Below are 15,976 nucleotides of genomic sequence, written 5' to 3'. Positions count from 1 at the left end.
GACTAGCATGTCGCTAGCATGTTTCTAACATGATTAGCAAGTGACTAGCATGTTTCTAGCATGATTAGCGAGTGACTAGCATGTCGCTAGCATGTTTTTAGCATGATTAGCGAGTGACTAGCATGTCGCTAGCATGTTTTTAGCATGATTAGCGAGTTACTAGCATGTATATAAAAATATTAGCATGTTGCTAGGATAGATAGATAGATAGATAGATAGATAGATAGATAGATAGAGTCAGATGATAGATAGATAGATAGATAGATAGATAGATAGATAAGATGATAGATAGATAGATAGATAGATAGATAGATAGATAGATTAGAAATATTAGATAGATGAGTTTGAATGAGTTTAAATTGATTAGAAATAGTACATAGAAGCGAAGCTTGATTGAGTATAATGGGGTTTAGTTTGTTTAGTTTTGAATTTTGACAGTTGGAGCTTGGCTCATCTGAACATTCCGTCAATAAAAGTCTATGGGATTTTTATGATTTTTAATCTTCATTTTTATGAAAACCATAATTCTGATCAGTTAGAAAAGATATAGCACACCCAGCGAGATCAGTCTGAAGAGCTGGGCTGAGTTTGAAGTCTGTAGAGTTAAAGCTCCAGGAGGAGTTAGAGTCAGAAATTTTAGTCTCAGAAAAAGAATAATAATAATAATAATAAGTTTAAATAGTAGATCAGTAAGTTGGCTTTCTCAAGCCAACTTAATAAGTTTAAATAGTAGATCAGTAAGTTGGCTTTCTCAAGCCAACTTAATTAACACACACACCGGTACATGTTGCTCCTTTAAGAGTTCCGAAACTTGATACTGTGTTTGCGCAACAATCAGCGCGGCTCGCAGCCGCCAAAGTGTCTAGACGAGCACATGATGGAAATCAACCAATGGCTCCACTGCTCTCCTCAGGGGCCCCGTGTGTGTATCTGAAGAAGAAAGAGGGTGAAACGGCGAAAGACCATCGAAGAATCCCATTAATCTCGCTCGAAACACTAAACGAACCCTCAAGACATCCCAGGTCCGCCTATCCACCCGTATCGACCACTCTGCCGTCGCAACACGATCATTTTTTCTTCCGCGAGGAGCGCGTGGAACCTGAATAAGGATTATAGTGAGATCCATTCATGTGTTCGGCGTCATTAATCTGCTGCAGAAGGTTTGCTTGAAAAAGGGGTCTGTTTCGGAGATTATCGAAGATTTTTTTCTGCATATCGTGCATTTCGTGTTGTTCAGCAGGAAGTTTCTCATATTGTTGGGGAATGTTTACAGACTGGATGCACCGCTCCTCGCGTAGAGCACTATCATTATTCTAGCCTTCCACTGGTTACAGTGTTGATATATTGTAGCAGTGGAGTCTAATGTTGGGCTTTGCTCAGGCTCTGCTCGGCTGTGCATGTGAGCACAGATCATTGATGTCGAATAGCGAGCGCACTAGCGTTTGGACTCTCCGCGGCTCTGACCAAACAACGGAAAAACGGATGCAAACTGTTTAAATTGTCGTATGTTCAGGACGAGACGCACGGGTCTGGTTCGGCGACTCTGGAGAAGCCGTTTAGTCACCGCAGGTAAAGAAGGGGGCGATGGTGGTCCGGACAACTGGAGTGACAGCAACCCAGAGAAGATCCCCAGAACGGAATACGCACCGGGAAATAATGCGGGCTCGTGCAGCAAATGCGTAGAGGAACGAGGGGAACCGGGGATCCTTATTGATCATGATGGACCCCTCAGCGAGGGGAGTGAGTGCAGGACGGTAACATGCTGTTTGTTTAGAGACCTCCCCAGAGGCAAAAACAGACTCGTTTGTCGCCTAGAACATAGGAATCTCAACAACTATAGCAGTTTGAGTGGCAGGGAACGGACAAATGGTGCCGCGACCGAGCAAGAACTCAAGAAGTGCACTTATGCGTTTCTCAAAAAGTTGAAAGAGAAGTCTCTGGATGTTTTACTGGAAGCTGTGGAGTCTCAAGGCGGGATGCCAAGTGGATGTGTTCTGGTTTCACAGACTGAAGTGCGAATTGGAGGTCAGCTGGTGTCTCCACAGTACCTGCTGTGTCGACTCTTCCGCTGGCCGGACCTGCGGCTCTCCTCTCTCCTCAAACCGCTCTGTAACTGTCAGAGCTTCAGGGCAGAGGACAGCCAGACCCTCTGCTGCAACCCCCATCACTACAGCCGTGTCTGTGGACCAGTCAAGGATGGTAAGGAAACCTCTGAATGTTTTCAGTCAGGGATATAATGACTGTGCTGTTCGTTTGAAGTGTGTTTTCAACCCTGCTGAAAAAAGCAGAACTTGTTTGCTGGTCTTAGTTGGTCTCCCAACCAAACCAGGTTGGTCTTTTTGAAGCTTCTAGAGGGGTTTTTTATAGGGTGGGGAGTTGGGACAGTGATACTCCTGTTCAGGAAGCGGAATTCCCAACTATAATCCCTCTGGGATTCTCAATTTCTCTGCTCCCTCCCCATTCACAAAAACACTACCCTAACATTGTGTATAAATGAACTGTTGTAGATGAAGAACAGAATTGATTGAACAACTGTCCATGAAGAGGGTCAAGAAAGAATACACACTTTAAAAATGTAACGTGCTGGTTTAGTGACTGCACAACCATACATCAAAAATAAATGTCTAAAGCAGTATGAATTGCACTGTAGTCCTACAAGAGACCTTGACATGCATTCAGAATGTCACTAAAGTCCATTAGCACCAACACTATAATATTCAGTGGTTAATAGTTTTAAAATCTGATACATTAAGTGTTTTTCATGAAGATTTATTCTCTGCATTAGCAAGATTGCAGTGTTTCCACCAGCTGTAATAATGTGATTCAGAACAGGTCACTTTTGATTGGATTCCATGCATTCTTGGCACATAACGACACATCCATTGTCTTTTTGATGGATGCTGTTCTTCACCTGTAATTTCCATACCAGCTGGGAACATTCTCGTTTGCTGTAGAAATGCTGGAGAAACTGTGCCAAATGCTGTCACAGTATTTTATCTCTAGGTTTAGGTCTGGTCATATAGCCTTGAAAAGTAAGAGATGTGTTCACTTTTAGAGGGATGCTCAGTTAAATGAAAAATCTAACTCAGTTCTCTTAATTTGCAGACACACCTCCTCCTCCCTACTCCCATTTCTCCCCCTTACCAGAACATAAGCCACTGAGTAAGTAATTTTGTCTTTCTTGGTCCATGTAAGCAAAGATTCCTTGAAATAAAGTATGTTGTTTTAACGCTGTATGTTATGTATTTTAATAGCAGTCAAATGGAGAAAAGATCAAATTTTTCATCTTGTCATTTTGCAGATTCTTCCCTCCCAGTGATGCCTTACATAGAAATTGAAGCCACGCATTCACTTGGTGGCATGTCGCAGGACTATTCAGGTTGGTGTGCAAGTCTTAAGTAAATTAATGCATTTAAAGGGGGGAAAGTGTGTTCAGTAACTACTGCCTTTGTTGAACTTGAATATCAAATGGCTTATACTTATGCTTATGCTACACTTAAAATGTGGCAGAAGATTTCTATTTCAAATAAATGCTGTTCTTTTGAACATTCTGTTCATCAAAGAATCCTGAAGAAAATGAAATCAGCTTCCACAAAAATATTAACCAGCACAACCATTTTCAGTATTAATAATAATAATAATAATAATAAGCACTAAATGTAATACTGCTGAAAATTCAGCTTTGCCATCACAGGAATACATTGAAATATATTCAATTTACATTCAATCAAAAGTATATAAATATAGAAAACAGTTTTTTTTTTTTCTTCAATTGTAATAATATTTCACAGTATTTCTGTTTTTACTATAGTTTTGATTAAAAAAATGCTTTGTTGGCATCAGAGACTTCTTTCAAAAAAAAAAAAAAAAAAATCTTACAAACTCCAGTCTTTTTTTTTGTTTTGTTTTGTTTTTTTGTAATTAATGTTAGTGTATATACTAAATGTGATGCTTTGGTTCAGACTTAAAGGGATTTGATGTTTATCTACTTACCCCAAGTTGTAGGTGACTTTGTTTCTTCAATAGAACTAAAAAAATTATGATTTTTAGCTTCAGGCGTTGCAGTCTCTCAGTCGTACAGTGCATGGCAACAGGTAACAGAATCTATGAGAGCAAAAAAAAAAAAACCTTGAACAGGAAAAATCCAAATGAAACCCTGCGGCTCGTGACGATACATTGATGTGTAAAGACACAAAATTATCGGTCTGTGCAAGAAACTGAACAGTATTTAGCGCATATACAAGAGTTCTTACAGTTCAAACATTGCGTGAATCAGAAGTAAAAAACGATATAAATACTGTTCAGTTTCTTGCACAGACCGATAATTTTGTGTCTTTACACATCAATGTATCGTCACGAGCCACAGGGTTTCATTTGGATTTTTCCTGTTCATGTTTTTTCTCTCTCATAGATTCTGTTACTATTTGCCAAGCATTGTACGACTGAGAGACTGCAACGCCTGAAGCTAAAAATCATCATTTGTCTTCTACTGAAGAAACAAAGTCACCTACATCTTGGATGCCCTGGGGGTAAGCAGATAAACATCAAATTTTCATTTTTGGGTGAACTATCCCTTTAAGGTTGCTGTCTGTTGCTATTGGCTGTTTTCAAATGGTTAGCTTATCCATGCCATTTTGATAGCATTTGATCAGCTAAGCATTCCTCTCTCCCTATCATACATACAGACATTCACCTCCGAACATAAACTCTCAGTGCTTATTTGATGGTTCTTGAAACTTCTTAGACGTCATCCACCAGCTTTTCAGCGCTGAGGCAAAATTAGATTATGGGCAACAATGGGCAGTTTTGTCAGGATGCTCACTGGGGGACTCAGGGCCTCTTGAGCTCTTATCTGCTGTGTGTCCCACAGCACTGTGCTTATTATTACCCAGCATATAGAGCTCTGAAGACAAGGAACAAGATCCTCTTTTTGGTGTGTCACATATGTTCTTTCCTCCATTATTTTCATGTTGTTGCTTCCTGCTGAGTTTTGCAATGCAAGCCCTGGCACAGCAGCCAGTTGCATTTTAAAATAAGGTTTAAATTACAGGCCTCACTGTGGCTTCCCTCTTCCTGACAGAGCGCAGGCCAACACGCAATTTAACTAATGAAATCCTGCCTGTCTCTGCAGAGATTCTTTACAGATGTTGACAAAGAACCGACTCTGTCAGTTGCTGGAAAATTATTTGCCCATGTTTTTTAAGGGACATGCATAATAAGGCTTTTTCGATCTAGTTATGTTTTTGGCTGATTTATTGTAATTGCGTTTATGCGTGATTGCATGTGTCACTTACAAATATGCACTGCATTGCATATTTCTCTCAGTTTCTCCTCGGTATTGTGACAGTGAGAAATCATTTTGCTTTTTCATCCTGACACAGGCTGTTAGCTTCATCTTAGATAGGGATCAATATGCAGTCAACCACAAATTCATCATCCTGAGGAATGAGCAACAAAATGATTTGTCCTTCAGTATAAGGAAGTGTTATGTATGCCTAATTTCCATGCATTATGTCACTAAAAATGAAGGATATGGGATTGTTCATCCAAAATGAAAATTCTATCATCATTTACTCACCCTCATATCATTCCAAACCTGTATGACTTACTTTCTTCTTTAGAGCACAAAGAAGTTATGTTTTGACTGATTTGTCTATACAATATAAGTGAATGGGATCCAGAACAACATTGGACCCCACTGACTTTCTCTGTATGGATTTAAAATAATAAAAAAAATGTCTTCTTTGATGTTCCGCAGAAGAAACAAATTGTTATTCATGTTTTAAAGAAGTATGAGTAAATGATGATAGAAGTTACATTTTTGGGTGAATTGCCCCTTCAAGTGTTATTTTAGAATAAAGAAAAAAAGATGTTGGATTACTTTTGGTACTGAGCAATTAAGACTGCTGCTATTGTTCTAGAGTTGTGAAAATACTAGAAGTGTTCTAGAGTTCTCTGGCAGTTCTCATCGTGGCATTTCCATTATCACTCCTCTAAGCTCCCCCCACCATTCACTGGCTCTGTGGAAGGCTCTAATATGTGGAGGGAGATCTAATATTTGGCACAGCAGGACAGACAAGACTCCATCCTCTCCTTCCCCCTCTCATTTTGTGGTGTTGGTTTAGGCTAGGCACACAAGCACCAAGAATGCTTTTGCAGGCACTAACAACTGTGCGTGCAAAACAGGGCAACTTAAGGAGAGGTTGAAAGTTCCTGAACGTTATCATAACAGTGGCATTGCATACAGGATTAAACTAGGCAGCAGATATGTGATTTGGTTGTCTTTGCATACGATCGAAAGTAAGTTAAATATGAAAATTAAACAATGAGGCACTCTATGAAAAGATGACTTCTGATAGGTCTTTTGCATTGCTTTCCTATTTTGCATAGTTTTTCCATTGTATTTATTTTAAATCCAGGAAGAAAGTTTTATGCTATCTTTATGAAAATTATGTCCTTCCTTTCTGTCTTTTACTTGCATAGATTTTTTATATATATATATATATATATATATATATATATATATATATATATATATATATATATATATATATATATATATATATATATATATATATATATATATATATATATATATATTTGAAAGCACATATTAAGTGAGCGGCCAGAGAATCTGAGATAATGATTATGTATTTCAGTAACAAAATTTACTTCATTAACAGTGTGTCCTCTGCTGTCTGTTTGGGCCAGAGAGGGTTGAGACTGAGCAGAGTGAGGGCACAGGCCCAGGGCTTTAGATCTTCTCCCTCAATAGAGCCTGTGAAGCAAAATAATGCCATCAGTCTGTGTTTGAGTTAATCAGACTGGATAGGCTGGCGGCTGGGGGGTCAGGGGGTCACGAGCCTTCACTGAGTGGTCAGAGAGCTGAATGCTGGCCCTCGGAGGGGGAGAGGGGGCCCCAGTCGGCCCCGCGCAGGGAGAGAGGAATGCTGAGGCAGGAGCGGGGGGTGTTAGATTCAGAGATGACAGATTTGGGCCTGTTAGTGGGGGTCGTTGCTTCTTCAGTTTATCAGTTTCTCCTGATAGGATTGGAGATTTAAAGAATTATATGTACTGTGTACCATCAAAAAGAATAAGGGAGGTGAAATGAGAGTGGTCAAACATTGACGTTACTTGTCATGACAACACATTACTGTAGAAAGAAGTGGGCCACTGGGACACTATGGCTTTCAGAAACACAAAACCTGATGACACTTTACACAAAAAAGTTTAAAAATAGTTATTATAATAAGTATTATTTAATATATTATTTAATTATATTTAATAATAAGTATTATTTATTTGTTTGTTAATTTAATAGGGACAATGCACATTAATGAACATCTGCATAAAAAAAGTAAATATCCTGGATTATAGGAACATTGCTGTATTTATTGTTATCCAGCTTTATAGTAATATCAACAACAACCACAATAATAATAATAATATAGTTTTTTTTTTTTTTTTTTTTTTTAACTAATCATCCTCAAACTTGGTCAAATAAAAAATAAAATTAAATGAAATATTTAGGAAATTTTAAAATGAATTCAATTTTAATATTAATTTAATTTATTTGCAAAAATATTTTTTAATTTATTTTATTAATTAGTTTATTTAATAAGGACAATGCACAGTAGTATATCATCAAAATATAAACATGCCAGATTATAGCAACATTGCTAAAATAATTTCTATCCACTAATATTAACAACAACAATGACAATTTATAATTATTATGTTTCTGGGGGTTTTTCATCAATCTTTATATCAGTCATAAGAAAAAAGTGAAATATTTTGTATGATTTTACAATAAATATATTTCAATAACTTTGAAATATAAATGGAAAAATGGAGAAATTAGTAAATTTAATATTGGTTTTATGTGTTTTGTGTACTTTGCTTAGAGCACTTTTTTGAAATTCAAGTTTCTTATGTTTTACTGTTTTTTTCACAGATGTCAATATGTCTTCCTCCTCCCTGGCTCAGAATCACTGGTGTAACGTGGCATACTGGGAGCTTCGTACACGCGTGGGTCGTCTGTACCCAGTTCATGACGCCTCTCTTAGCATCTTCTATGACCTACCTCAGGGTACAGGCTTTTGCTTGGGCCTGCTCCCCCTCTCTCCGCGTTCCACCTCCGTCCAGCGCACCCGTGGCAAGATCGGACACGGCATCCTCCTCAGCAAAGAGCCTGATGGAGTATGGGCCTACAACCGCAGTCAGCACCCTATATTTGTGAATTCCCCAACTCTGGAACATCACCCCTACCTGAGTTTGACTGTGAGGAGAGTCATGCCAGGCTACTCCTTAAAAGTTTTTGACTATGAAAAATCGTGCCAAATTCAACCCCCCAATGATTTGGTGCACATGGAAGGGCCATATGACCCGAACAGTGTGAGGATCAGTTTTGCCAAGGGCTGGGGACCATGCTACTCAAGACAGTTTATTACATCATGCCCATGCTGGTTAGAGATTTTACTGAACAATCACAGATAACGTATACATATCAACAAATGCAGACATATACATCGCTCTTACCACACCCTGCACTCACTCACTACAAACGTTCAGACACCCGCTGCCACAATCCCAAATGTAATCTATCTAAATTTAATATAAAGTTTTATATAAACATATTATATGGAATACTTGTAAATACTGAGTCATTTTTACAACATAATTATTTATGTATGGTGCAATGTCTATGGATGGACAGAGGAAATAAAAACAAAAGAAAAGCTCTTCAGAATTCTGTGTGTTACAATGTGCCATTTTTTGGAATTTATATTGATTCTTGTAATTTTTTACTACTTTGATATATGGGCGCATGCAGGATTTTATTTAAAGGTTTGCAGAGACAGAGTTTTTTCCCCCTCAAAAACAATACTAAAAAGATTCAAAAATCAATATATGCATGTTAAAAATGCTTTAAAAGCCTGAAGATGGCAAAAAGCAACAGTCAAAGACATCCATCGAGCGCATGTTCGGGCCAAACAAATGCCAATAGACTGAACGCAATCACATTTGATAGAACTGACTCAGAACAATGATTAAATCAGGAATGACTGGCATCCCTGGTTCAGATGCCATATATATAGGTAGGGTAAGGCCTAGGTAAGAAGGATGAGTAAATGAATTTTTCCTGTTAACCACAGATGGCGACAAAACTCCCTTCAGCATATTTATAAATTGCCTGCGCACTAATTCATGTTGACATTTCATTTGAGCAACAGTATTTGTGAGAGTAATCTTATTAGAACTTTTTTAAGGTAAACTGATCAATTTATTTTGATATTTGAAAAAGATGAACTGTGTGTTTATTAAATATAAAAAGTTTGTATGTATATTTGTTCACTGCAGACTTAAGGGTAGAATAATTAAATTAAGAAAAAATTAACAATATATACAGGTGCATCTCAATAAATTAAAATGTTGTGGAAAAGTTCATTTATTTCAGTAATTAAACTCAAATTGTGAAACTTGTGTATTAAATTCAGTGCACACAGACTAAAGTAGTTTAAGTCTTTGGTTCTTTTAATTGTGATGATTTTGGCTCACATTTAACAAAATTCCACCAATACACTATCTCAACAGATTAGAATACTTAACAAGACCAATAAAAACATTTTTTTAGTGAATTGTTGGCCTTCTGGAAAGTATGTTCATTTACTGTACATGTACTCAATACTTGGTAGGGTCTCCTTTTGCTTTAATTACTGCCTCAATTCGGTGTGGCATGGAGGTGATCAGTTTGTGGCACTGCTGAGGTGGTGTGGAAGCCCAGGTTTCTTTGACAGTTGCCTTCAGCTCATCTGCATTTTTTGGTCTCTTGTTTCTCATTTTCCTCTTGACAATACCCCATAGATTCTCTCTGGGGTTCAGGTCTCGTGAGTTTGCTGGCCAGTCAAGCACACCAACACCATTTTCATTTAACCAACTTTTGGTGCTTTTGGCAGTGTGGGCAGGTGCCAAATCCTGCTGGAAAATGAAATCAGCATCTTCAAAAAGCTGGTCAGCAGAAGGAAGCATGAAGTGCTCCAAAATTTTCTTGGTAAACAGGTTCAGTGACTTTGGTTTTCAAAAAAAACACAATGGACGAACACCAGCAGATGACACTGCACCCCAAATCATCACAGACTGTGGAAACTTAACACTGGACTTCAAGCAACTTGGGCTATGAGCTTCTCCACCCTTCCTCCAGACTCTAGGACCTTGGTTTCTAAATGAAATACAAAACTTGCTCTCATCTAATAAGGGGACTTTGGACCACTGGGCAACAGTCCAGTTCTTCTTCTCCTTAGCCCAGGTAAGACGCCTCTGGCATTGTCTGTGGTACAGGAGTGGCTTAACAAGAGGAATATGACAACTGTAGCCAAATTCCTTGACACGTCTGCGTGTGGTGGCTCTTGATGCCTTGACCCCAGCCTCAGTCCATTCCTTGTGAAGTTCACTCAAATTCTTGAATCAATTTTGCTTGACAATCCTAAAAAGGCTGCGGTTCTCTCGGTTGGTTGCATCTTATTTTTACACACTTTTTCCTTCCACTCAACTTTCTGTTAACATGCTTGGATACAGCACTCTGTGAATAGCCAGCTTCTTTGACAGTGAATGTTTGTGGCTTACCCTCCTCGTGAAGGGTGTCAATGATTGTCTTCTGGACAACTGTCAGGTCAGCAGTCTTCCCCATTATTGTGTAGCCTAGTGAACCAAACTGAGCGACCATTCTGAAGGCTCAGGAAACCTTTCCAGGTATTTTGAGTTGATTAGCTGATTGGCATGTCACCATATTCTAATTTGTTGAGATAGTGAATTGGTGGGTTTTTGTTAAATGTGAGCCAAAATCATCAAAATTAAAAGAACCAAAGACTTAAACTACTTCAGTCTGTGTGCACTGAATTTATTTAATACACTAGTTTCACAATTTGAGTTGAATTACTGAAATAAATGAACTTTTCCACGACATTCAAAATTAATTAAATATGCAATAATATTCATGTTATTTAATAATTCTTAAGCCTGAGAACAATACTTTAAATTTCGAAAGTCATCACAACCTAAAACTGAGTGGAATAATTCTGTCTCACTGCGCTGTTACTGTTGCTATTGTGATCTGTTTTCAATTTGCAGTATTGAATGTCATTGCCTTTCAGATACCACTCTCTGTAACAGTGCTTCTGTACTTTATTTGTCATTATGAAGTGTTCCATTTCAGTGAATTTGTTCAAATTATATTGCCAAGATGCACAATTTTACCAATTTAGTTAGATTTTCCAAAAATAAAATTATTATGATTAATCTGGACTTTAGATAAAATGTTCAGAAAAGGTCTCATGCCCCCAAGACCTTCTTGCCGCAGGTCGGGGTCATTTTGCCCCAATGGTGAGGCAAGAAGCCCCCTCACAAAATTCACATTTACACCACAACAAAAACATTATACTCACAAAATAGTGCTCTGTGATACACAAAAAAAACATACACACTAAAAACACATAAAAATATTACACATTATATCTATATATATATATTTCTTCAACCCACCATCTTACATATTTCTGCGTGATTCAATCACTTGATGCAATGAATAGCATAATACAAATTTAAACACATAGGACTATTGTTTTACCTTTTGAAAATTGGAAGAAATAATTATTTTAATATGATCTGTAAAAATAGCAACAGATGTCAAAATAACTTAGTACTTTTAATACTATTTAATATTACAGAGGATTAATATCAGTGTTGAAGTGTGTTATATGTCTGTTTTTGCTGGCTGTTACCAATATCAGGAAAGAGCAAAAATTTAACCTCTAATTTAATTTCATTATCAATACTAAGCTTACAGTCATGAGTCTTTTGTCTTCGATGACAGAGGTTTGATGTTTGACTGACTTCATGAATGAAACTATAAAAATGTTATGGCATATCAAAAATTACACAGTCAAATATGAGTCAAGATTGTTATCTAAAGATATTTTCAATTAGCTCCAAAGTTTAAGTACTTAATTTGTCAGTAGAACAGGCCATGTAGTGTTCTTCAAACCATCTAAAAAAACCTCTGATAGTTTCAGGAGAATAAAATGTTTTCATTCCATTTTTGAAAGTGCAAAGTGACCATTACTTTGCTCACACATCACATTAAGTGTCACAGCTCTCTGTTTCCAGTGTTGCAATGCATTAGGGTTCAGGGAAGCTTTCTTTTCGTGCCGTGTTTGTTCTAGAGGGCGACCGCGTAGCGGCTAGCTTACTCAGCAGTCTGCCTGGCCCCACCTCATCCCTTTTAAAACAGGACTCCCAGAAAGCAACATAGACATTATCCCTGCGCCACACTGCCCCGGCCGACCAGCTCCAGACACGTTCTTCAGCTCTGTGAACACCATATTATGATTGTGGAGACAGAAGAGAAAAAGCACCTTTGTATCTGTGCAGGGAAACGGAAAAGTAAAAAAGCCAAAAGCGTTTGCATTTAGCTAGTTTGTCTCCTCAATATTTAGTGTTGCTATTCTGGGAGGATTTAAATAGATTAAAGTTTTAAATCAACACTGCATTCTCCCACACTTCTCAGGGTTTCTCAACAGTTAATGTGATTCTGCATAAAACAGTACAATCAACTCAAATATTATTATCTGTTCTCCTATATGCATGAATGTTTTTTTAGTTTCTATCTCTAAGTGATCTCATTTGTCACATTCTCAAAGCAGGATCACTGTCGCAATTGCCCTCAGCTGTGTTTCTGCGTGAGGTTTCTGGTCGTGGTGTTTTAACTCCATGGTGGGCTGACCTCACAGTGAACTGGATTTCTGAGTGTGTGTGGTGATTTTGGCTCAGCCAGTGCTGCTCTAATTTGGTTTCAACCACACCAGATCATATGTGCAACTTGCAAATAATTAACTCAAATATTTGCCCCTTTGCATATGTAAACAGAATTGATTTTCCCAGAGAATGTTCTGTACACCCAATTTAACTACGCCTTTCTTTGAAATGCCTAATATAATTATCCTTTGTATCTCATGATTTACAACACTAATTTTTCATATACTTCCGTAATTAGATTTACAATGCAGCAGCCACCAATTTGAGTGACAGTGGATTTAATTTGTACGTGACAAACACTACATTTTTATGAAAAGAGAGATAATCATTTTTGGGTGAACTTAAGCTAATCTACTAAAATTAATGAATGCGTGATTGTTAAATCAACACTGTAAAGTTTGTAAAGTTATTGCTTATTGAATCCATGGAAAAAAGTCTTTCTGACTAAAGCTTAAAAGGATCAACTTAATTAAATCTCAGTGGCACAATAGAGCTTTGAGGCCCTTAGGAAAAGAACTAAAGCAGATTAAACCAACAAATGCAGAGACGCCATTATGATGTCACATAAACCATTTAATTACATATCAGCTGATTCTTTTTTCCCACATGTCTCTGTTTCTTATTCTTTATTCCCATACAGTCTCGAAAAATATGAAGCATGGTGGGTGAAATAAAAGTAGACAGCATCATAAATCATTCTGTCATCAGGTAATTATCTAAATATAATATTTAGCATTTACTTTCTTTCACCCCTTTTCCTTCATTTAAATTATTCAGCAGTCCATATAACTCTTAGATTATTTAAAGTCCATAAATGTATGTCATGTGTCTGTGATATATACATTTATGTGTGTAGAGTTTGGCTTGCAGGCGCGTATTGTTGTTTATTCTTAATCCTGTCTCTGTTTTGTTTCTTTAAGCACTATGTCTGTCAGCCACTGTAGTAATTATAGTGAGACTGGAAGGCTGGCTCGGGACGGCCCGCTCCTTAAACATCCTTCAGACAAAACACTGCTAGACCCAGATCCTGAAGCGCTGCCAAAACCATTTCCCTACCTTTTTACTTCCTTTGAAAATCTTCTCTCTCTCTTCATCTATGTACCCCTCTCATCTGAATTGTTGTCCCAAATTGTTGGATAAGTATCTGTCTGTGGAGGTGGATATCTTTTGGGCTGTTTTGCTTGCTTAGGAAAAATATTTGTCTTTGCTTTGCATCATATAATTTTGAATTATTATATTTTTATAAGCTTGCAGGGTTTTTATAAATAAATAGTGTACTTTCTGAAAGACTGAGCCACTGTAGACTGTCCAGCATTTCCTGTCAATAGCTCTGCAGCAGAGAAATCAATATGGTCCCCATGGAGCCAGACACAGTTCTGCTGCTCAGCTCCAGTGTTTATCAGACTGGCCACAGTGATATATAAAGAAGACAATCCATTCTTCATTTCATTCCTGATGGGCACACAGGGGCATTTTTCTGTTTGTTTTATGTGTGTGGGTGTATCAGTGGGTGAATATTAAATTTCAGAATTTGTTGACAGCTTCAGTAATACACTATATAAAAAAATACCTTTTCAGACTTTTAAAATGTGATGTTTATTTTAATGTTATTTTTGTGAACAATGTGCTGTTTCTTTGTAATTATTTGTGAAATCTACTAGCTAATTTCTGAGGAAAATTGTTTAAAAAAGTAAACACTTTTTCAGTGCACATTCTCATTTTATTAACTTAACTTTTTAATATATATTTATATGTGAATGTTAAGTGTTAAATTCTATTCAATTCTATTCTATTCTGTTCTGTTCTGTTCTGTTCTGTTCTGTTCTGTTCTATTGGTTGTTGGCTAGAAAGTGTCTGGCTGTATTTGCCCATTTCTGTCATGCATAGTCATGATTTCAGGCTGTTTAATTAGATTTGTATATCTTGCAAGTATATTACAGATATTTTTTGCATGAATTATGATGCATGAAGAGTTTTTACATTATAAGGTGACAAATGTGATATTGTAAAAGAGTGTTAGAATGTATTCCACTACCAGCCAGCCCCTCTCTCTCTCTCTTTCTCTATTTTCTCACCTTTGCTCTCACTCTCTCTCTCTCCACAGGAGGATCGGATGTTCTCGAGTCTCCAGGAGGGCAGTCAGCCGGCAGACGGACTGGCTCCACACTAGACTGGGCATCCGTACACAGTCAAACATTTTCTCATCAGTTTTACTTTCACTAGCCTCAGCTAAACATCCTTGTTGCTAGCAAACATTCTCACACTGACATGTATAGACATACATATATACTCAGAAATACATGAGAAACCACATGCATGAGCTTGCCTTCAAAATCATTTATGGCATTCATTAACTTAATTTATATATATACAATTTTGCCCTTACTTTTGTTTAAGGAATTCAGCACATAAACTGGATATATATATATATATATATATATATAGAGAGAGAGAGAGAGAGAGAGAGTGTATATTCAAAGATGATATTCAAGCATATGAGGACAGACAGTTATTCAATTATTTAGGCAGACACACAAGCATCTATCCACACTATGCCAACATATGATGATAGGAAAGGTAATCTATAGGCGAGCAGATCAGCACATGCTACCAGGAGTTGAGATTTTCTTTCTTTTTTTTTTTTTTCTTTTTTTTTCAGGATGTGTAAAACACAGACTAACATACTTCACACATTATACACTTTCTGTTGTAGTATGATCCTCATTATTAAGTCATAAAATTGAAGGGCATTTATTCACAGGGCATTAATTACATTGAATAAATAAGTTAAAGTTAAGTACAAAAGTAAGTAAACAAGCAAACAAGCAAATATAATGTAATAAATTTTGTGTCTGGTGAATTTGACATAGGATGAGGTTCATTCTACAACAGACAAAGTATAATAAGTAAAGTTTGTTAGTCTGTGTTATTTTGACAAATCAATTTTTTTAAGTACATTTTTATAAATCATCATCATCTCTCTCTTTCTTTCACACTCTCTCACTCAGTGAAACCAGAGCGGGGGGCATTCCTTCCTAAAATGGCTCCCTCTTCCTCTGTCTCATCCTGTGGTGTTATTGAAGCAGTATTTCAGGCCTGTCATAAAGTCCCTCAGGGATAAAGTATCATAACTACCTAAATAAGTGTCTCCAGATGATTAAAGTCT

At 37.2% G+C, this 15,976-nt stretch overlaps 1 protein-coding gene across 1 annotated transcript; it reads left to right on the top strand.

The window, feature by feature from the left end:
* The first annotated feature begins 856 nt into the window (after positions 1-856).
* Positions 857-8,749, top strand: LOC109094084 (mothers against decapentaplegic homolog 6-like). Its single transcript, XM_042760214.1, has 4 exons — positions 857-2,199; positions 3,106-3,162; positions 3,302-3,379; positions 7,955-8,749. The coding sequence occupies exons 1-4, from the start codon at positions 1,506-1,508 to the stop codon at positions 8,494-8,496; spliced, it is 1,371 nt and encodes a 456-aa protein (XP_042616148.1). The 5' UTR covers positions 857-1,505; the 3' UTR covers positions 8,497-8,749.
* The last annotated feature ends 7,227 nt before the right edge of the window (positions 8,750-15,976 follow it).

This window comes from Cyprinus carpio, chromosome A7, assembly GCF_018340385.1.
Source record: "Cyprinus carpio isolate SPL01 chromosome A7, ASM1834038v1, whole genome shotgun sequence".
Lineage (NCBI taxonomy): Eukaryota > Metazoa > Chordata > Actinopteri > Cypriniformes > Cyprinidae > Cyprinus > Cyprinus carpio.
Note: the sequence above shows the minus strand (reverse complement) of the source record. Positions and strands in the feature narration are given on the sequence as shown.

What these genes read in the sequence shown, in the direction of transcription:
- LOC109094084 (XM_042760214.1), top strand. Translation starts at nt 1,506, where the DNA reads ATGTTCAGGACGAGACGCACGGGTCTGGTTCGGCGACTCTGGAGAAGC. An exon ending in ACCAGAACATAAGCCACTGA is followed by an intron (nt 3,163 to 3,301) that starts GTAAGTAATTTT and finishes GTCATTTTGCAG; the next exon opens with ATTCTTCCCTCCCAGTGATG. An exon ending in CATGTCGCAGGACTATTCAG is followed by an intron (nt 3,380 to 7,954) that starts GTTGGTGTGCAA and finishes TTTTTTTCACAG; the next exon opens with ATGTCAATATGTCTTCCTCC.